Source organism: Rhineura floridana, chromosome 8, assembly GCF_030035675.1.
Source record: "Rhineura floridana isolate rRhiFlo1 chromosome 8, rRhiFlo1.hap2, whole genome shotgun sequence".
Classification (NCBI taxonomy): domain Eukaryota; kingdom Metazoa; phylum Chordata; class Lepidosauria; order Squamata; family Rhineuridae; genus Rhineura; species Rhineura floridana.
The window spans coordinates 85,342,884-85,366,037 of record NC_084487.1 but is presented as its reverse complement, the minus strand read 5'-3'; the positions used below and the strand labels follow the sequence as shown (position 1 = coordinate 85,366,037).

At 43.7% G+C, this 23,154-nt stretch overlaps 1 protein-coding gene across 16 annotated transcripts in view; it reads left to right on the top strand.

The window, feature by feature from the left end:
* Positions 1 to 23,154, top strand: part of IMMP2L (inner mitochondrial membrane peptidase subunit 2) — a 797,369-nt gene that overhangs the window by 656,876 nt on the left and 117,339 nt on the right. Inside the window, exon 6 of one of the 16 annotated variants that reach the window (XM_061639981.1) lies at positions 13,726 to 13,775. The exons of the other annotated variants lie outside the window; for them this stretch is intronic. Within the exon in view, the coding sequence (XP_061495965.1) occupies positions 13,726 to 13,746 (21 nt within the window). The 3' untranslated portion in view covers positions 13,747 to 13,775. The remainder of the gene's footprint in view (positions 1 to 13,725; positions 13,776 to 23,154) is intronic. 16 annotated transcript variants of the gene reach the window in all.

Below are 23,154 nucleotides of genomic sequence, written 5' to 3'. Positions count from 1 at the left end.
GGGGTCTCCTCCTGAGTCAAAACATGAATTGGGGCTTTCACAAAGCCTTGGCTCTCACAAAACCTTATCTCACTTTGTTGCTGTGTTTCTGTGCTTTTCTTTGCTGTATTTCCTATATATTTCTATGTTTATCTACGTCCATGGACTTTGTGAGAAATTAGGCTGTTCACAATGATGGCTGAAGAGCACTGAAGAATTCTGGATTTATTATTGTTGTTGTTGCACAGCAGCAGATGATTTTTTAAAAGGTTAAAGGCTTTTAAAAAAACCTTATGTTCTGCTTTAAGAACAACAAAAAACAGACCCACAAACTCTTCTAGACAGCCTCGCATTCTATTGGAGACACAAAAAATCACCAGAAAGAAAAGCCAGTGTGAAACTGCAGGGTTTTTTTAAAAAATGTACTACTAGCAAGACTACACACTACTCAGCAACCCCTTAATTATATAAAATTAAAAAAAGGTACCTGGTCCCCTACAAAATGCTGCTGGACCTGTTTGTCTGCAACTTGGCAGCCTTAATCCACTCTGGAATAGCTCCTGTACCAGTAAATTTCATCTACTTTGGCCAAAAAGGAAAAAGTTATAGTTTTCAGATTCCCCATTATAGAGAATGGAAGAACACAGAACTTTGTTTTATACAGAGTGGCCCAGAACCCAAAACACACATTCAGAATTTTAAAAAATGCATGGATACAAAGCAAATCTTGGGGCCCATGTATATCCTTCATATATTTTGGTGTTTTAATAGAAACCTGCTATTAAATGTGAAAATATTATAATCATATACACATAAATTAACTTGAAATTTATATATCATTGTATCCTTTTGCTGAAGCCATAGCTTTAAATATTTTTAATTCCCTCAATCTATATAATATAATCAAGGCTTAGTGCCATATACATCTTCTTTTGAGTGGGAGCCAATTTAGAGCACTCTTCATAATAATACAAATTATTTCTGTAATAGCTATTACCAAAATGCAATATCTCCTTTAAAATGTCCTTGAACCCGAGGTTATATTTTCTACACTTTTTCTATTAAGAGGTCAGGAAGATTTTGTTACTCAATTCAGCTACATCCTGAAATTTGACAATCCACTGCAATGAATTGGCTTCAGTCTGGTTTTCCTTTTCAGTTAAGAGAAATGTCAGCAAGCATGTTTTCAATACTAATGCAATCAGCATTCTCTCAATCTATAAAGAAATAATAGAGGCAGAGTCATTAGGGTTGCAAAAAGTTGTGAAGATCACCCTGAGTTATATCATAATATCAGAGCTTGGAAAAGTTACTTTTTTGAACTACAACTCCCATCAGCCCAGTATAGTGGCCATGCTGGCTGGGGCTGATGGGAGTTGTAGTTCAAAAAAGTAACTTTTCCAAGCTCTGCATAATATTGAAAATGTGCATTTAATGACATACAGTTGGAAGCCAAATCCATGAAAATGTGTGGTGCACTGGTAATGCAGAATTAACCACGTCAAGAGGTTAAGAAGTGGTGTTCTCCTGTGCATGGAAAGATGATATCAGATGGGTAACTAGTTCCACCTAGTGGTTGAAGGCAAAAGAGTACTGCTGACGTTTTACTGTAGCTCTGTCCCTGGTCTGCGCCTGCTCCGTGCTCAGTTTCTCTTTTGCCTCACAGAAAAGTGGTTGGATTCTCTCTGACTCCGTGATTCAGGCTTGTACCGTTTTTGTTGTTTGGATCTTCTGTGTGAGTTCGTTCTTGTTCTTTCCCTCCAAGTTTTCTTATTCCTTCTGTAATAGTTTAAACAAACAAACAAAGGGGTTCCTTCTGTCTCTTTCCTTCTGACCTTCCCCCGTGGCGAGGAACAGCCAGCCCCTCCCCGCGGCTCTGGCAGCCGTCAACCTATTCAGACTCCCTCTTTAACTAATTTCGCTGACGTTCCTCCTCGTTCACCAGGCTGCAGTGTCGGCGGTTTTCAACCTTGGCAGCAGCCTTCCCAGGGCTCGATACCCAGGCTTACACCCAGTTATTTCTCGCTCTTTGCGAGCGGCTTTCGTTTTTACCCGCTCTGTAGCGGGAGAGAAGGTAGACGCGCAGAAGCAATAGAGGGGAAGACGCCGGCCGCTGTTAAATTGCAAGCTTCGCCCGGTCGTTTACTAGCAGCATTTATTAACCCTATAAGTCCCGCAGTGTGTGCCCGTGATGGGGAAAGCCACGCACTAAACGAAACACCTCTCAAAGGGGTTAAAGCCGCATCCCCGCATGGCATCAACAGGCGCAGTATCAGAGCCCCTTCCCACCCTGGGATTGGAGCAGTCTCATTCCTCGGGGGATCATTCTGAAGTAGCGGCAGCCTGCCCCTCTACCATCAGGCACGAGGTGGCTGAGGCTCAGATTCTGGCAGGCAGGGTGACTACAGAAGGCAGGATATCTGCCCCACATAAGCGAACTTGTAGAGATGGTCAAGCTTCTGTACACCATACAAGGGACCAGAGAGACCTGGAACCCCTCTCTGATGATGAAGGCAGACAGCTCCAGCCTCCCTTAGATGCTATTTTTTCTACTACCTCCTCTCCTGATGCATTTGCTGGGTTTTTGGATGAACCAATCCCTGTTCAACAGGTTCAATCTGCTGAAGGGCATAGGCTCTACTCTTCTCATACTCAGGCTTGCCCTGTTCAGTTACATCTGTCAGCACATTCAATTCAACAGCTTCAGGAGCAGCTTAGAGAGGCTCTCTTATTGGATCTAGCCAGGGACTTGTCTTCTCAAAATACTTCAGGCTCCCACCCCTCAAGGTATCCACTTACAGATCACTCGAGGACAGATCTTCGCCCTCCTCCTGGCCGCTTATCTCCAGATCCCCATGCGGCATCTCAAGGCAGACATCTACAGCTCCCTGACCAGGAGCCTATGGACGCAGAAAATGAATTGATTGTCTTGGATGAGGAGGAATGGAGTGGGGAGTCGGAATCTGAGGAGATTCTATCTACCAGGATATTTCAAGAGGCTCATTTTCTTCCTCTGCTGTGCAAGGCGATGGAAGCCCTTACCCTCGCCTCTACAGAGGATCCTCCTACTCCATCCACCTCGAGAGTGTCAGCAGTATGTCCGGATCCAAAACCTAGGTCGAGAGTGTTGAAGCTTCCTTCTCTTCTTCCGAAGGTGCTCAAATCAGAATTCGACCTTCCTTTACAATTCAAAAAGTCAGTTTCCATCGCCAACAAGTATTATACACTAGAACAACCGCTCATGGATCAGTTGAAGGTCCCGCTCATAGATGCGCCTATAGTCAATCTCCTGAACCCATCTTTGAACCCGAAAGACTCAGATGCTCACCTCAAGGATGCCACTGAGCGTAAGATGGACCAGGGGCTTAGAAGAGTTCACGAGGCTAGTGCGCTTTCCATCAGGGCAGCAGCAGCCTCCTCGGTGTTTGCTCGAGCTTCCCTTCTCTGGTTGGAGGACCTGCTGGATGACCCACAGCAAGATCCAACCCGAGTGCGCAAATCTCTGCTGAAGGTCTCTCAGGCAGTTACCTTCATGGCAGACGCGTCCATGGATGCTATGCAGTTCGCAGCAAGGTCACTGACGGCAGGGGTCTTCACGAGAAGAACCCTTTGGCTTCGTCACTGGGAAGCAGACCCTGTAGCTCGCTCGAACCTTGCCTCGGAACCCTATGTGGGAGGCATATTATTCGGGGACACCGCCCTCGCGCATGTCTTGGAAACTAAGGAAAAGAAAAAGTCCATGCCATCCACCAGGAAAAGGGATGACGGCAGAGCCTTTCGTCGGTCATTCCATCCATATTTCCCGTCGCACTCCTTTCGGGGCTCACATTCCTTTGGAAGACGGAAGGACGCCCGCTCCAGCCGTCACTTCTGGAACAGACAGCGCAGCCAGCTTAAGTCCCAACAACACCTTTCGGGTCGCTATGGATTCACATCCCAGTCACGTGGAAACAGAGGTCAGTTCTGACGCCTCCGCCTCGCCGGTGGGTGGCCATCTCCAACAGTTTATTCACCGATGGAAGGACTTGTCCTCCGATCGGTGGGTCCTACACACTCTTCGATACGGCCTTTGCCTGGAATTTTCTTCCACCCCTCCGGCGAGATTCATTCCATCCCCTCTATCAACGAATCCACACAAGAGAGACAAAGTTTTGCGGTCAGTTTCCTATCTTCTGCACATAGCAGCCATTGAGAAAGTTCCTCCAGGAGAGAGGTTCCTGGGAAGTTACTCTCTGTTCTTCACCGTCGGGAAAAAAGACGGTTCGTCCAGGCCTGTGTTAGACCTCAAGGGTCTAAACCGCTTCATAAAATACCGCAAGTTTCGTATGGACACCTTGCTTTCAATCAAGGAAGCGCTGAGGATAGGGGACTTCCTCTCCTCTATTGACCTGAAGGAGGCATACCTACACATACCAATCTTTCCCCCTCACAGAAGGTACCTCCGCTTCGCGGTGGGACAAGAACATTATCAATTCAAGGCCATGCCCTTTGGCCTGTCATCTGCCCCCAGGGTATTCACAAAGGTCGTGGTTGTCCTGGTGGCACACCTCAGGATTCTGGGGATTCATATATTTCCTTATCTGGACGACTTTCTGATTCGCTCACCATCATTGCACAAGGCATGGGAAGACCTCCATGTCACCCTGGCCTGTCTAAAGGACCATGGCTTCCTGATCAACGAGGCCAAAAGCCATCTCTTTCCGTCCACCCGCATTACACATTTGGGAGCGACTATAGACTCTCTACATGGCCTCCTCACTTTGTCCCAAGACAGAGTCAGCAAGATTCGACAAGTAACATTGGATATCCTATCATCCCCCTCGCCGGACCTGATGAAATTGGCAACGCTTCTCGGCTTGATGGTGTCCACGTTCCAGACGACGCCTTGGGCACGTCATCACTCCCGCACACTTCAGTGGGCACTTCTGCCCTTTCAATCCGACATAGCGTCCAGACATCACCGCAGGATAACTCTGTCACCACAGGTTCGACAGTCACTGTTTTGGTGGACCCACGAATTCAATCTAACGAGAGGCGTTCCCTTCCAGGATCCACCACACACCCTGATAACATCAGATGCCAGCTTATCAGGTTGGGGAGCCATATGCGACAGGCAGGTGGTTCAAGGCACATGGTCTCCTCTGGAGTCCACTCTGCCGATCAATTTCCTCGAACTGCGTGCAGTTCGTCTGGCCCTCAGGCACTTCGCGACCTCCAGACAGTTGGGAGCGGTGCTGGTCAGAACAGACAACGTGTCGGCCAAATCTTATTTGAACCGTCAGGGGGGCACACGCTCCCTCCTTCTTCAGAAGGAGGCCTTTCTCCTCTTCCAGTGGGCAGAGAACAATGTCGACTCGATAGCGGCAGAATATCTCAAGGGAGAGGACAACAGCCAAGCGGACTGGCTCAGTCGGGAAAAGCTACTTCAAGGGGAATGGACTCTTCACCCAGAGGCTTTTCATCAGACAGTGAAACGTTTTGGCCACATTCATGTGGACCTCTTTGCTACCAGGCACAATCGACAGGTGAAGAGATTCTTCTCCCGGTATGTGACACCAGGCACGGAAGGGACGGATGCCTTAACTTCCTGGTGGCCTCCGGGCAGACTGTATGCCTTTCCTCCGATTCCAGTTATTCCCAGGGTGATCAAAAAGCTTCGGACCGAGAGATCAGCACTCCTATTAGTGGCTCCATGGTGGCCACGGAGACCTTGGTTTCCAGCCCTTCTCGACCTGTCGGTGGAACCACCATGGCAGATTCCAGTACGAAGGGACCTACTCTCTCAGGGACAGCTCCGCCACCCGGCTCCAGAGTGGTGGGCGCTTCATGTATGGAACTTGAACGGAGGAGACTCTTGAAAAAAGGCATCTCTCCCCAAGTGTTGGAAACTATGATGGCTTCTAGACGCCCTTCCACACTCAGAATTTATGAGAGCACATGGAAGGCATTCTCATCCTGGTCACAGAAGAAAGGAATTCTTCCTCGGAAGGCGGGGGTCAACCAGATCTTGTCTTTTCTACAAGACGGATTATCTTTGGGCCTCAGACCAAATACCCTGAAGCGCCAAGTTTCGGCCTTGTCGGCAATCCTCTCCAGATCTCTGGATGATCCAATCGGATCTCACCCTTTCGTCAAACATTTCCTCAGGGGTGCGACGGTAACAGCACCACCTACGGTGCACCGCTACCCAACTTGGGATTTACATAAAGTTTTATCAGCCCTTCAAAGACCTCCATTTGAACCTCTGAGTCAGGTTTCCCTCCGTCTTCTCTCCTTTAAAGTCTTGTTTCTCGTGGCCATCACTTCGGCCCGTAGAGTGTCTGAGTTGAATGCCCTATCCGTCCATAAAAATTTTTGTATGTTTCATAAGGATAGAGTAGTCCTACGTACTGTTCCTTCCTTCCGTCCCAAAGTGTTGTCTACTTTCCATTGCCAGCAAGAGCTGGTATTGCCGTCCTTTTGTCCGAATCCTGTCCACCCTTTAGAGAAAGCCTGGCACTCTCTTGATGTGCGAAGAGCGCTTAAAGTTTATATTTCCAAGACAAAGCCAATTCGGAAAACAGATAATTTGTTTGTCTCTTTCCACCCTACCTCCCTAGGGAATAAGGTGTCCATGTCCACACTAGCCAGGTGGATTAAGGCATGCATATCATTCGCTTATGCCTCTCTAAGATTAGCTCACCCTACCGGAGTAGTAGCTCACTCTACCAGAGCAGCGGCCACATCAGCGGCCTTTTCCCGTAATGCCCCTCTAGCGGAGATTTGTAGAGCAGCCACATGGTCCACTCCCAATACGTTCATTAAGCATTATAAAATAGACTCCTATGCTTCATCGGAGGCAGCCTTTGGGAGGAGGGTGCTACAGCACGTCCTCAAGGATCATTCGTGACCACAGCCCAGCAGTATTCCCACCCTACATGGGTCAGCTTTGGTATGTCCCATCTGATATCATCTTTCCATGCACAGGAGAAGAGACATTTGGTCTTACCGTGAAATTGGTCTTCTCTGTGCATGTCAAAGATGATATCAGGGCCACTCCCTATGAGTGCTGGGCTGCCTTTATAAGCACGGTTAGCCCTGGAGCAGAGAGTGTATGAGTACTGTTGTCTTGTCTTGTTTGTGGCGTCTATTGGCCTGATTTCGTGGGCTTGTCATTGGAAACTGAGCACGGAGCAGACGCAGACCAGGGACGGAGCTACAGTAAAACATCAGCAGTACTCTTTTGCCTTCAACCACTAGGTGGAGCTAGTTACCCATCTGATATCATCTTTGACATGCACAGAGAAGACCGATTTCACGGTAAGACCAAATGTCTCTTCTAAGCTTTTTTTTTTAAAAAATCTTATGTATACATTTAGATTTCATAACAAGAATTTGAGATTACAGAAGGAATAAGTTTAAAATGCTCATAATGCTGCAGTTGAAGCAGTATATTCTGAAAAGAACAATACTTACTACTGTTAGTAATGCTTTCCTCCCTCACAAGCATCTCTGACATACATTTTGGCTGTCATAGTTTTTTAAAAGTGATCATGAGACTGTTGCAAGTTTGAAAAGTTGTTTTGGGATTCCAACATTTCCTAGATGTATCCATGGATTATGACCCTTGATTTCTCTGAGGTTCTCTTCATGGATTCATTCATCTTCTGAAAAAGATGTATTCATTTTGAATCCCATGTAATTTTTTCCGTATGGAGGTCCGAATAAGAAAGAGGTCCAAGTGAGACTGATTTCACAAGATTATCTGTGAGTCTTTAAAAGACTATCTGGTAGTGGAGGGTCTTTGGCTTTCTAGTTTTCCAAGCAGGAGACACTATTAAACAACTCAGGTGCCAGTGCTAATTCTCTGTGGTTTTCAGAATGTTTTGGGATCCTCCTTGGCTAGTGAGATTCTGTCAGCAGACTTGCCACCAGCAACCTAAATTAGTAGAGATGTTGGTGAAATTCTCACGTGTCAGAACTACATCTCCCATGGTAGTCCACACTGGGGAACATTGTTATCCAGCACATGGGGGGGAGGGGAGAGCAACAGAAAGAGGGAAGTCTCCCTCATTTGCTCTCACCAAATACTACTGTAAATGCTTACACCACCATTTTTTCAGGCATTTTTTTCAAGTGGTGCTTTAATGCTGAACCTTTTTCAGCCCAAGGGCTGCATTCCCTTATGAGGAACCTTTCGGGAGCTGCTTGCGGCGGGGGGTGGGGCAGAGGCAAAAAGTTGATGGAGCCATAGGCAAAAGTGGGAAGGACAATGGATGGGACTCTTACTTTGTACAAGAGGCTACATTTCTGCCACTACGACCTGGGAGACCAGGGTTGGAATCCCCACAGAGCCATGAAGCTCCCTGGGTGACCTTGGGCCAGTCACTGCCTCTCAGCCTCAGAGGAAGGCAATGGTAAAAACACCTCTGAATACTGCTTACCATGAAAACCATATTCATAGGGTTGCCCATAAGTCGGAATCGACTTGAAGGCAGTCCATTTTCATTTTTCAAAAGTTTCTCTCTCTCTCTCTCTCTCTCTCTCTCTCTCTCTCTCTCTCTCACACACACACACACACACACACACACACACACACACACACACACACCCCTTTCCATCCTCCATACAGGCTAGGCATTATCACAGTTCAAGGACACAACTGAGCTAAGCAAAATTACTCAAGAAGGGTGCACTGTAGGGATGGGATCTGCGAATTCACTGCCACCCCTCTACCAACATGGAGAAGTAGAAGGCAGGAGAGGAGGGCCCCCCAGGCCGAGCAATTCAGCAGGGGCCTCGGCAACAGCCTCCACAGCAGGGCCAGACCATGGAGGAAAAGAGAAACATGAAAACAAGGCATCACACCACAGGCTGCAATGGGTGAATATCTGCTTAATTCCCTCCCCACCCCCTGTAGTCAGAATTAAGTGGATATTTTCACATCCCAGCCTGCAACCTGTGTTTTTCCCCACAGTGTGGTGCCTCGTCTTAATGTTCCTCCTCCACAGCCTGGCCCTGTTCGGGAAGGCTGTTGTTGAGGCCTCTGCTCTTATCATTCAGCCTGGGGGGCTCTCCTGTCTTCTCCATGTTGGTAGAGGGGGTGGTGGTGAATTTGCTGCAGGCAGTTCCCATCGTTAGTACAGAGTAGGGGTGTGGCCAGGGGAAAGGGTGCAGAATCCGAGGAGGGGTTTGGTCTAAGGAGAGGCCTGAGGTTATAGAGGCCTGAGGTTCCCAACCCTTGCTTTAAAGGAAGAAAGCGATTGGAGTGTATTGAGGGATGTTGTCAGGAAACAGCTTTTGTTAGCAAGGGAGGATAGTTCTCTGACTGGCTTGGAAAAATTAGATCTTCTATTTTTTATTTTTTTTAGGAAGATCTCAGATAATTTCTGAGTTAATCTGAGGCTAGCTTTGGAAAGCTCTCCCATATGTACTAATTAGCAGCAATATCATAACTGGTCACCTCTCTCATTACAGCAGCTTTTATTCTTGGAATGTTATATAAAGTCTTTTCTAGGCCTTGGCCTTTGGCGCTTCCAACTCTCATAAAAAAATCTTTTGCTACATCCTGAATCTTTGACACACTTATCTCATTTAACTTTATTACTGTTGATTCCCAAGTTAACCTTTCAAAAGCTTCAGCAATTCAGCTGCATTTCACATACCTAAAAGTCACATTGTATAGAAACTCTTCTCAGTTTACATCTATAAATGCTATATGTGAGCTGAGCTTTGCAGCCTTTATTTTATGAAAATGAATGCTATCTGCTAGCTGTTTTCTGCAAAAGAATATACATGTAAAACCTTGACAGCTATGACAGCAGTATTCATTTCAAAGTGAGGTTGAGGTTTATGCAGCTTTCAAAATAGTTTGGTCATGACTAAGGATGGGAGATAAATTCAATTCAGTTTACATTTAAAGGTGAATCTACCTAATTCACACTTTCCAACATAGTAACATGAACTGAAACATAGTCACCTTTCAAAATTCATACTTCTCCAAATTTTTCAATGCAGTTGTCCAGCCAAGTAACATGTACAAAAATGCATATACTAAGGTAAAGTGTACATAAAAATGCACGCATTCGTGAAAATAACATACAAAAGTTGCATTATATTAGAGAAAATATAAATAAATATGTAAAATATGCTTCAAAATGTGTAGGTTGTGCAAAATTGCATATAGTGTGTGTATATTAGGATAAATTTGCACTAAAATACTGATGAACTTTCATGAGGACTTTATTTTTTAAAAATGCAAACTGGTGTGGAAATATGGACTACTGAATTTAAGACTTGAAAAATGAGAAACTGAGAGAACCAAACTTGACAGGTTTCCTGATGTGCTACCAGGCTCAGCAAGCATCAGATTAGGGTTGCCAGATCTCCGGTTTTCTGCTGGAGTCTCCAGCAAAAGGGGGCCGTCTCCGGCCTCCGGCCATATTTATGCTAAATTGGTATATCTCCTGTTTTCAAGCGCCTCCCCCAGCCACGCATGCGTAATTCATGCATGCGTATGCTGCTGAAGGCTCTTCCTGCCCACCCGCCTTTTCCCTGGAAGGCGCAGGTGCAGGAGGAGGAAGCAGCATCTTCCCGCCCGCCCGCCTTTTCCCAGTGAGTGCTGGGCAGGAGTGGCCGCGATGGAGCTCAGCAGTGGCGGCAGTGGCCGCAGCGTCTCTGCCTGGGGTGCCCCATCGTAACTCTTGCTGTGCTAGCTCCTCGGAGGCAGGGAAAGGAGGGGCCGGTCGGGGGGCTCACCCCCTTCCTCCTCCTCGTCCTGGTGCGCAGAGAGCCGGAGGGAGCCAGGGTCGTGGAGGGGAGGTGGAGTCCTGCTATCCTCTTGGGTAGGTGGCTGGGAACACCTCCCCCATCAGGTAGGAATAAAGGCAGGGGGAGGGGCGCCCCTCTGCCTTCCCCACCTGCAGCTGTTTTTCTCCGCGCAGCGCAGCTTCCGTTGCATTGAGTGGAAGGCCGCAGGCGGGGGGGGGCTATGCCAGTGCTGGTGCGGTGGACCTGCTCTGGGCTCCCACCTGCTCCAGAAAGGATGGCCAGCTGCTTCACCCCTCATGCTGTGGGCGCCGCTGGGTGGGAGCGGCCGTGATTGGGCTCAGCAGTCTCTGGCTGGGGGGGCCCATCATGGCCGCTGCTGCCCAGTGGCGCCCACAGCATGAGGGGTGAAGCAGCCGGCCATCATTTCCGGAGCAGGGGAACGGGCTCTGGGCCTAAGAAGGAGCCGGCCCTGGCCGGCCTCCACTCCTGCTGAGGCTGGCAGGCCGCTCAGGCGCCGTCTCCTAGCAACTGCTGCCGAGACGAGGCCCACACGGCCTGGCAGCCTGAGCAGGAGGTGTGAAGAGGCAGTGGCAGTGGAGGCCAGGCTGGGCTGGCTCCTTCTTAGCCCCGGAGCCGGTTCCCCTCCTCCGGAAAGGACGCCCGCTTCACCCCTCATGCTGTGGGCGCCGCTGGGTGGGAGTGGCCACGATGGAGCTTGGCAGTGGCGGCGGCCGCCGCAGCATCTCTGGCTGGGGGCCCCATCGCGGCCGCTGCCGCCCAGTGGTGCCCACAGCAGGAGGGGTGAGCGGCTGGGCGTCCTCGGGGCTAAGAAGGAGCTGGCCCCGTCCGGCGTCCACTGCTGCTGTGGGTGGCAGGCTGGAGAGAGAGAGAGAAAGAGAGAGGCTGGAGAGAGAGAGAAAGAGAGGGAGGCTGGAGAGAGAGAAAGAGAGAGGCTGGAGAGAGAGAGAAAGAGAGAGGCTGGAGAGAGAGAGAAACTTGCAGGGGTATAAAAAACATTGGGGGTAAAACCTAAGGGGGGAACCCCCAAAATAACCCCAGTGCCCTATAGGAAAGATCTTGATGACTTTTTATATGTTAATATGTCACACTGGTCATTGACCATAACAATAAATATATATATATGTTAATATGGTTGACTGTCTGGATAGTCATTTCTTGGTTCACACTGAGCTATTTTCAAATGTCCTGGTAGACTGAAAGCTCATAGAAATCAGTAGAGAAATTAAATATTTTAATGTAGCTGGGATTGGGCAGCAGTGTGTGTACCCCTACCCCAAACCAACAGGAGTTTGGACCAGCAACTTGAGCGTGTTTGTGCCTGCTTTGCAGACTATACCACAGAGTGCCCTTGCTTATTGCTACTGCCCAGTTGTAGGTCTTTCCTCTAGTGGGGATGTAAAATGTTTTGCCCAGGGGAGGATTTGAACTAGAATGGTTGGGCCAGCATTGGCAGGTAAGTGTTACAGAGTCCCTCCAACTATGCCTATAGCTTTTGTCTGGTTCTTTGGTTCTTTCTGTTGTGGTCAGGGAAATATGACAGACGTGCTCTTGGCTTTGCCTGCATAGTTTGGTTCCCTCTGTGTCAGTGTGGCATGTGAGCATCATTGATGGCACAGTCCCTGACTGGTTGGCTGTGTGACAGTGTTGTCAGGCATGCTAAGAGTATGTCTGTCATTATTGTGCTATTTTTGTATTTTCCAGCTTCTTTTTTTCTTCCTGTCCTGGGCTGAGCATGCATAGGATAGGTACCTATCATGCCTAGTGCTGGCATAATATGTATAGGATGGCTCTGCCAATGGAGATGTTTTCTTTGCTAAAGGATCAAAGGTCAACATTCTGTAAGGAAAGTATTTTTCCCTCTATGCTTTGAAGAAAAGTTCCTAAATAAATTAATAAGCCACAAGTAAGAACAGCTTGAAATAAACTTGAGAGAGGTTTGCAAAATAAATTTGTCAACACAGGGGGGAAATTACAGCAGTGTGCTGCCCTGCCCTGGCTATTTATACAGGAATCCCTTTTTGCTATATAATCGATCATTGCCCAGGCTGAAAATAACCATTTCTTAGTCCCAGAGGTTTCTTACATCTGTCTTTATGATAGTGTGAACTTGTTGACTGCAATGTACTGAGCCAGCTCAGTGAGATGGGTACTGGAGGCACTGTTTCAAATAGTAGTTTTAGGTTATTATCTGTCAGCCCCCTGGCAACTATGCTGTGGATTGCCACAGGGTACCATGTTGTCCTCAATGCTACTTAACATCTATATGAAGCAGTTGGGGGCAGGCATGAGGAGATTTGGGGCAAGGTGTTATCAGTATACTGATGACAACCAGCTCTATTTCTCTGTAACATTTGAATTGCGTCAGAGAGGTTGTGCAAGCCCTGAACTAGTGCCTGGACTCAGTAGCAGCCTGAAAGATGGCCAACAAACTCAGTCTGAATTCTGGCAAGATGGAGACACTTTGGCTGAGTGGTAGGAATGGGGGAGAGGATTCAATTCAGTTCATATTTAAAGGCAAGCCTACCTAATTCGCACTTTCCGAAACAATACATGAACCAAAACAAAGATCTCTGTCACAATTTGCATAAATCTGTCAGATTTTTTCTAAATTGTGCAATGCAGTTCTCCAGCCAAGCAATGTGTACAAAATGTTTGTTGTTATGTGCCTTCAAGTCAGCTATGACTTATGGCGACCCTATGAATCAGCGACCTCCAAGAGCATCTGTCGTGACCATCCTGTTCAGATCTTGTAAGTTCAGGTCTGTAGCTTTCTTTATGGAATCAATTCATCTCTTGTTTGGCCTTCCTCTTTTTCTACTCCCTTCTGTTTTTCCCAGCATGACTGTCTTTTCTAGTGAATCATGTCTTCTCATTATGTGTCCAAAGTATGATAACCTCAGTTTCATCATTTTAGCTTCTAGTGATAGTTCTGGTTTAATTTGTTCTGAGACCCAATTATTTGTCTGTTTTGCCTAGAATGCCCTCCCTTGTCCTTAACATGGCTGCAACATCATATCTACTCAAAAGTAAGTCCTATTGAGTTCTATGGGGCTTAGTTCCTTAATAAGCCTGTTTACAGTTGCTGCCTTCAGGGGCATCCATCTGTGCTCCCATCTAACATCTCTGCAACACTAAGCTCCTTTCTTCCAATAATGGCCTGGCCTGAGGGCACGTAAACCCTTCTTGCCAGAAGCAAGTAAGCTATATTAAATGTTCCCTAAAGGTGTTGAACTGTGACCTGGCAGACCAGGGTTTGAATCTCCACACAGCCATGAAGCTCCCTGGGTGACCTTGGGCCAGTCACTGCCTCTCAGACTCAGAGGAAGGCAATAGTAAACCACCTCTGTCTGAATACTGCTTACCATGAAGACCCTATCTGGGATCAACTTGAAGGCAGTCCATTTCCATTTAGCATCACCCTAAGCTTGTGAGAAAGAATGACCTTGTCACTTCAGATGGACCTAGGAACACCCTATTTTAGGTAAGATTTCTATTTTAATCTCCAGTCAGAGAATTTTTTTTTGAATGGTATGCTCCAAGCAACTGTGGTTGATACAATGTATCATGTTTAATGATGTCACTAGGGCCCACCCTGTGACGTCACTAGGGCCCACCCCGTGATGTCACTAGGGCCCACCCCATGACGACACTAGGGCCCGCCCCATGATGTCATTAGGGCCCGCCCCCATTTTCTCAGGTTTTTGAATGGTTCCGACCTGGCAACCCTACTTCAGATGCAGTGGGACTTTGCAACCACCCCAGGAATAAATCTTGGCATAGCTTCAGCATGCTGGCTTGGTGGATGGGAACTAAGCTGTGCACCTTTTAAGCCCCCTCCATTGACCCCTTCAGTCTTCACAGCACCTACCCTCCCACCCTCTGCAAAGTGCAGGATTACCTTCTATTGGAGCAGAGTAGAAATGCTTTACTTGTTGGCTGATTGGCCTGCTCACTGTCTCCCCCCCCCATGTACTTTGTACTGTTGTTTCATATTACCAAGTTTACAGTTGGGCATTGTTAACTAGGTTTATTCAGTTACATTTGCCAAGTATGTGTGGAAATTTCACAGGATGAGCACCGTTAGGCACCTTTAAAGTGAAAGGCAACTCCCAAGACTTGCTTCCTGGGTTGTGGGGCCTGTCGGCTGGGTAACAATCACCTTTGGGGCTAACCTGTAACATCTACTCAGAGTGATGGGGTCCTGAGAAGAGGTGAAACAGGAAGGTCTCCCTACCCACTCTTATGGGTGTGGCTGATGGAAGGGATGGAGTTAAAAGTACCCCCCTTTCACGCAGTAGGGTGAGCCTTATTCAGTTGGTTAACAACTAGGTTCCCACACAGTCACACTGCTGATAATTTGCACAACATTTTAATAAATGTCCCATGTTTTACCCAAAGTTCACCTGTGTTGTACCTCTTTATTTCATGGTTGTGATTGCAATCGCCCATCCCTAGCTGCAGCATTCTAAACTGGAAATTCTGGTGTCAAAAAACATAAAGAGTTATTCAGATTACTCTATCCTGCTTTTCTCCAAGCTAACTCATGTTGGCTTCGCATTCAGTGGGATCAAAAGTACACTGGAATTCTTTTTACAATAAGCCAACTGTTCTGCTCCTATAAGATATGGTTGCATCAAGATATGCAGATCCAAGTGCCTCATCCTAGTGTTTTTTTTTTTAATAGCACTGCTCCTATAGCAGTTGTAAATATTCAGCTTTATGGTGTTATACCTCCCTGTCATGGTTCTGTCTCTTCCCAGTCCAAATGACTATGAGCAATTGCACTCCTTTTTCAATCTAACAGCTTTAAAAATATTTCAGAGCATGTCTCTATTAATCTCTTTTTCTCTAAGCTAAGCACACATCTTCAGCCTTTACGTATATATTTTGCCTTCTGGAACTTTCATTATCCCTAAGTATACCATGGCTGGCTAGCATAATTTAAATACCAAAGAATATGGCTACTTCATAGAACTCTCTGATACTTCTCTCTGTCGCTCTGATAAGGCTAACAATAGTACAACTTGAAAGGTAAAAATCTGCAAAGAAAGATATGTTATATTGTTTCACAAACCATGCTTTCAGTGGTGCCAGCTGGTCCATGAATTTAGCAACTTAAGGAAGTGCATGCCCCAATTTCACCAGTTTTTAAAAATATTTTATTCTTTTACTTCCTGCTCATCACTATTGAATAACTATATCCTAAACAGGAGATGCTAACTCTAGAGAAAGCTGAGGGCCAAACAAACTGATAGGCAGATGCATTTTTGTGATTGGGAATCTTCCTAGTCCATTAGTGTGGGTGATGTAGAGTTCACTCTTTATATCCAAAGAAACCTCATTTTTTCCACCCCCTTAACTCCCCACACGCAGTTGCTTCAATCACTTTTCTCACAGTCTACCTTACTTCCAGCTTTGAAAATATGACTGAATATAGAAGAAACGAGTTTACAAAAAATACAATAAAACTTTAAAATTATCAATAAAAGACAATTAAAAACAGATAGCTAAAACATTCAAAAACTAATAAAGATCAACAAAAAGCTAAAAAGAGGTTAAAGCATATTTAACTTTGACATGTCTGGATAGGCTTGTGCAGGCAGTGAAAAAACTACAGCAAAGACGCCTGCCTGATGTCAATAGGCAGGGAGTTCCAAAGTATAGGTGCTGCCACACTAAAAAATCATTTTCTTACAACTGTAGAATGAGGATTGTGTGACACCTGTAACAGTGCCAGTTCCTCAGATTGAAGCTGTTAAGTGGGCACATATGGGGTCAGGCAATCCTGAAAGTAAACTGGTCACAAGCTGTTAAGGTTTTTATATAGTAATAGTAACATGTTGAACAGTAGCAAATCGTCAACCATTGCAGATTTCTGAACATATGTGTAATATGCTGACCGGGTCTTAATCCGGTTTGCAGCCATACTGCAGCATTCTACACTAACTGCAGTTTCCGGAACGACTGCAGTTTTTGGATCAAGCACAAGGGAAGCCCAACGTTAATGTCACCAATACTTAAACTACTGTAGTCAAGCTCTCCCAGTCCAGGAACAGCTGAGTAAAAGGCACTTCTGGCCACGGAGGCTACCTGGTCTTGCAGGGATAAAGCTGGATCCAGAAGCATCCACAGACTTGAACAATTGTCCCAGCTATGACCTTATCTGGAGGTGGATATTTGGTTGCAGTGATCCATGGTTTAGTATTCTTCCATTTGGATTACTGTAATGTGTTGTACATAGGGCTGCCTTTGAAGACAAACTTTGTTGGACTCAAACTCTCATCAGCCCTAGCCAGCATGGCCAATACTCAGAGATGATGGGAGTTGTAATTCAGCAACATCTGGAGGGCATCATGTTGGCTGTGTATGTTGTGCCTTCAAGTCAATTTTGACTTAATGGCGACCCTATGAATCAGCGACCTCCAATAGCATCTGTTGTAAACTACCCTGTTCAGATCTTGTAAGTTCAAGTCTGTGGCTTCCTTTATGGAGTCAATCCATCTCTTATTTGGTCTTCCTGTTTTTCTACTCCCTTCTGTTTTTCCCAGCATTATTGTCTTTTCTAGTGAATCATGTCTTCTCATTATGTGTCCAAAGTATGATAACTTCAATTTCATCATTTTCGCTTCTAGTGATAGTTCTGGTTTAATTTGTTCTAACACCCAATTCTTTGTCTTTTTCGCAGTCCGTGGTACCCGCAAAGCTCTCCTCCAACACCACATTTCAAATAAGTTTATTTTTCTCTTGTCAGCTTTTTTCACAGGCCAGCTTTCACATCCCTACACAGAGATCAGGAATACCATTGTCTGAATGATCCTGACTTTAGTGTTCAGTGATACATATTTGCATTTGAAGACCTTCTTCTGATTTCTTATTGTCTCCATTTCGGTTAATAACTGTGCCAAGGTATTGATAATCCTTGACAAGTTCAATGTCCTCATTGTCAGCTGTAAAGTTACATACATCTTCTGTTGTCATTACTTTCGTCTTCTTGATGTTCAGCTGTAGTCCTGCTTTTGTACTTTCTTCTTCAACTCTCATCAGCATTCATTTCAAATCATTACTGGTTTCTGCTAGTAGTATGATATTGTCTGCATATCCTAAATTACTGATATTTCTCCCTCCAATTTTCATATCTCCTCCATCTTGGTCCAATCCCACTTTCCGTATGATATGTTCTGTGTACAGATTAAACAAATAGGGTGATAAAATACACCCCTGTCTCACACCCTTTCCGATTGGGAATCAATTATTTTCTCCATATTCTGTCCTTACAGTAGCCTCTTGTCCAGAGTATAGGTTGTGCATCAGAACAATCAGATGCTGAGGCACCCCCATTTCTTTTAAACCTTCTTATAAACCCTGCCTTAAGTTGTCCTTGAGGATGAAACAAACTGGAAAAAAGTAACTAGGAGCGGGAAGGAGTAATGGGAAGGGAAAGGAAACCAGACCAGCTATTAATGCCTGCTTGAAGAAAAGGATGGTCTTTCAACCCTTCTGGAAATGTCAGGCAGCATCCAATGTAAATTAGTTGCACTTAGGTCCAACTGAAATCCAAGTCATGACCAATTTTTCACATTTATTTATTTTAATGGGACTTAAGTTAAATCTATCACCAAGTATATAATCAGTTTCTCTTAACCTCCTTAAGAAAGAGGTTCCATTCAGACCATGATCCTAAGGGTCAAGCTTCTGGGCATTACTACTGTCCTGTGCTTCCATACAGTGGATAAGTTAGACTTCAAACCAAATGTATCATCATTAAATGTCTGGAGTTGCTCTTTTACTGTATCAAGAATGGGGGAACCTGTGTCCAAATGTTATAGGATTACAACTCCCATCATTATTTATTTATTTATATCCCACCCTTCCTCCCGGCATCATCATCCCTTGCTGGCTGGGGAGATGGGAGATGGGAGGTGAAGGCTATCAACCTCTGGAGTACTAGAGGTTCTACATTTTTATACAAAATGCTCATTCACTTTATCAAAAAAGAGAAGGTTGGCCACAGGTTGGCTCTGTTATTATTTAATTGCCTTCCACATATATGTCTCAAAGCAATGTGCACCATATAGTAAAAACAGTTAAAACATGCACAGAAAATAAGAGCAAATGAATTGCAAAACAATACCAAGCAGACACCTATGGCAGAGAGCTGTTTATCCAGCTGGGAAAGTTTGTCAAAACAAAAATGTCTTCAATTATTTCTGGAAAGTGCAGGTAGTAGGTCCCTGTTGTATCACGACAGCAATGCTGGTTTTTGTTCAAATATATTTCTATTTTGTTTTTCCAAAATAATGGTGTTACCAACTTCTGGGATTTTATACTCCCTTAGCAAGATCCCTAGAGAACATATTTTTTGGCATTTGTGTAAGGGAAGAAATAAGTGAGCTGAAATAAGTAATAATACTCTTTCATATTGAATAAAACTCTATGCAGTTTAAAGTTTAATTAGGGTAGAGGACAAGAGACTTCTCTAATCAGACTAGATAGGATTGTAACAGTGTATGCGTCAACCTTTCAGATATGACCAGAACTCAGAATCCATTCTGTACCCTGTGAAGTTTCTTTATCTTTGAGAAGTGCTGCTCCCCCTTTCTTTTGAGAATGCCTTCAAAATAAGCTCTATCCTTCAAAACGGTTAAATAGAACCATCAAGGAAAATTAACCCCCTCAAAAGACATTAATTCCCCATTTCATCATTAGTTCTAATAGCTTGCTGAGTGTGTATGTGTTTATCTTTGTGTGTATATATATTCTCAATATAATAAGATCAACCATATAAGCAAGTGGTACAGGATGTGAGAGTAAGTTTACAGTTACTATTCAGGAATAACAAATAGAAACAAATGAAAAACGTTCACCTCATCCAATGTATTTCTCCAGAATGAGTACTATGGAATCTGTCGGCACATTCTGCTACCTTTGTGATTAAGATGTATGAGAAATGGAGACCAAGTGCCCAAAAATTCATCATGATGTATTTCTGCTCTGGACAGGTGGGCCAAAAGCTTGCGGAAAGACCCTGGATAAGACATGGAAAGTGAAAGCTATCTGTGATTAATATTGTGTCATCTGATCATTCTGTAAAGAATTTAAGAATCTGATACCATTTCATTTTCAAGGCATAATTAAAGGGTTGTCCCCCCCCTTTTTTTTTCAAAAGTCTGAGAAGCATCTCTGAGTTTTTGTAAGAAACTTTTGATAGTGGAAGTCCCCTATGAGTCCATTTAAAAATATATGCATTAAATGATTAGAAAGTCTTTTAAAGTGAAATTCTGTGGAAGAGAAATCTATCATCTATCTATCTGTCCATCTATCCTATAGATATTATATTATATTCTCAAGATAAAGGAATTTTCTCTGATATCTTCAGTTAACCCAACTTTTAGACAGAACTAAATTTTCTTGGATTTACACATTTTTTGCCCCAAAGGTGTTGCAAAACCATATCCTAAAAATCTGAACCATGGCTTTCTTTTCATGTAGAATTTTGCCTAAGACTTATGCTGTAGTTAATGCCATAGTAGTGCTATTTTTCACAATGAAATTTTCAAGAGCACAAGATGCCATTAAGCAAAGAAGAAAATGCTGAGTACTAAACGGCAGCAGTGAGCAGGGAGAAACAGAAGGTTCTATATTGCCATTCAAAGGCAATAAAACAACAGCTAAGAGAATCATGGTTCAGTTACATATGATTTAACCCGCATTGCTGATGATTACTCAGACTAATGATATGAATTTGGCTCAGATAATATTCCAGTGTGGAAAATTTTGTTCTATAATTGTCCAGCTCATAGGCTCAACTAATTACCTGTACAGTACTATAGAATCTTAGAATGTTAAGTTTTAGGATGTAAATATTTTGTGACAATACATCATGGAAATCAAAATTGAGAGTTTGATTAACAATGTTCTCTCATTTAAAAAAAATTAGATAGTATTATGGAGATCACAGGAATATTAATTTGTCCTATATCATTGCTTAGTTTGATTAAGTTTTAACTTTAAAACATTTTTTCTCATTTCTACGGTTATTACAGAAAACCCAGAAGTACTTTTTATCATTAAGTGAATGGAATATCCATTAATGAGTGACAGGCATGTTAATTTTACATTTATTTGACAACTGCTACATCATTGTGATCATATCCTGAATCTGAAGTAATCCATCCAGTTACATTTAATTTATTTCCTTCAATATAAAATTCTGTAAGGATCCCTTATAAAATTCCTTGGACCATTCTCTCCATTATTTCAGACCTGGAATGGGAACTGAGATGGACCTCAAAAGATAAAATGCTCAACAAATGTTTATCTTTGAGGTCCATCCCAATCCCCCTCCCACATCTAAAACATTGGATAGAACAGTCCAAGGAATTTCATAATAGATCCTTACAGAATAAACCAGTTGTGTTCCAGCTCATAATTGTTAACACAACTCATCATATACATGTTAACATCTAATTCTTTTCAAAAAATATTGCAAGCTTTTGACTTCAGTATCTAAATGCATTATTGGTTACAAACTGTGCCAAACTGTCCATACATTTATCTTGCCGCCCTGGGCTCCTACTGGGAGGAAGGGTGGGATATAAATCTAATAAATAAAAACATACCCAATATTTATTTATTGTTTCCATGTATTAGTCATCTGATTAAAAAAATCTCTAGGAGACATAATGATAATATAAAGCAAAATTAAAATTGGAATACAAGAGTTTAATAATAAAGCCAATAAAACAGACCAAACAACAATTCAGCAATAAAATCTAACCCAGCATAAATCAAATCACCTCATTGGCCTTAAGTGAATCAAGAGAAAACAGACTTCCTTAAATTACCTCACAAATTAGGCATGAGGGGAAAAATCCTGTTTCTATTTCTCAAATTTAATTTAAAGGCTGATGTTTCAAGTGTGACAGAAACTATGTCCACTGATAAAACACACACAAAAAATCTGTATATAGCATCACTTATTGATGGGGGGGTCCATAAAAAACAGCAACGCCTTCACTGAAATTCAGAAAACAAACTAAAAAATGAAAAATAAAAGGCATGTGTAGGGGAAATATGTTTCATGCCATTTTAATTACAGCACAGTTCTTTTCACAACCATTCTTTGCTCATATAGCAGAGGCCCCCAAAAGAGACTCCCGCGGTCACTAAGAGGAAAATTAGGCAGTGGCTATTCCCATATGACAGCAGGTGTTATAGCCTGCACTGTGAGAAGAAGGGTGTGTGTGGAAATCAGCTCAACCAACCTTTCCTTGTTTGAGCCTCACTTCTGCCGTCAAGCAAGTGGCAATCTTTGTACCCTGACTGCTTCCACTAGCAGCCCTTTATCCTCTGGGTCTTACTTACTGGCCTAGTTAACTCTTTCACTGGGTAGAGTGTTAAAGCAATTAGGTGCGAAATGAATAACAAGGTCTCAGACAAAGATAAGCCAAAACAAGTTTAGTTTTTCCTAAAGTTTTTTTTAAGGCAGCAATTTAAACAGTTTTCGTGAAGATGTTTTTGAAAGAAGAAAAACGTAATTTTGATCACTTAATGTAGGAGCAAATTAAAATAACATACGGAAATTGCTAAACCTAGTCTAGATCATTTCCCTACTCAAGTCAGTACTTAGCTATATATTTTTTTTATAATAATTTTTTTATTATTCAAATTTTTATAAAAACAAATACAAATACAACAAAAACAATACAACAGAAAAAAAATAAAAGAAAAAGAAAAACTTGACTTCCGATTTGTTACAGATCAGCTATAAGTATATAATATATATCAAACCTGTCTCCTAGAACATACGAAATTCACTTTTATTTAATAATAAAAAAAAAATATCTGTAGTACTTAGCTATAAAGCAGTTTCCAGTCCTCTCAGTTCAGCTTCCTCTGTTCCTGGAATCTGGATCCACTGAAGTCCTCTGGCTCTTCTCATTTCTGCACTTCTTATTTTATTCCCACTTTTTCTACTAACATCTTGACTGATAAAAAGGGAAGTAGAGTTCTGTTTGAGATTGACTTTAAGAACATGAAAAGAGCCTGTTAGATCATGCCAGTGGCCCATCTAATCCAGCATCCTGTTCTCACAGTGGCCAACCAGATTCCCCAATAGGAAGCCCACCAGCAGGACGTAAGCACAAGAGCACTATTCCCTCCTTCAGTTTCCAGTATTTGTATAATCACATTATGATATCTGCAGTTTTATTTTCAGCACCTTTCCTAATGATGCCTAGCACTTAATTTGCCTTGTCACAGCTGCTGTACACTAGGTCAACATCTTAATCGAGTTATCCACTACATTCCTAATCTCATTTCTGGCCAGTCACCACCAGTTCAGACCCCATGTGTATATATGTGAAATTAAGTTTTTTTGCTCCAATATCCAAAACTTTACACTTG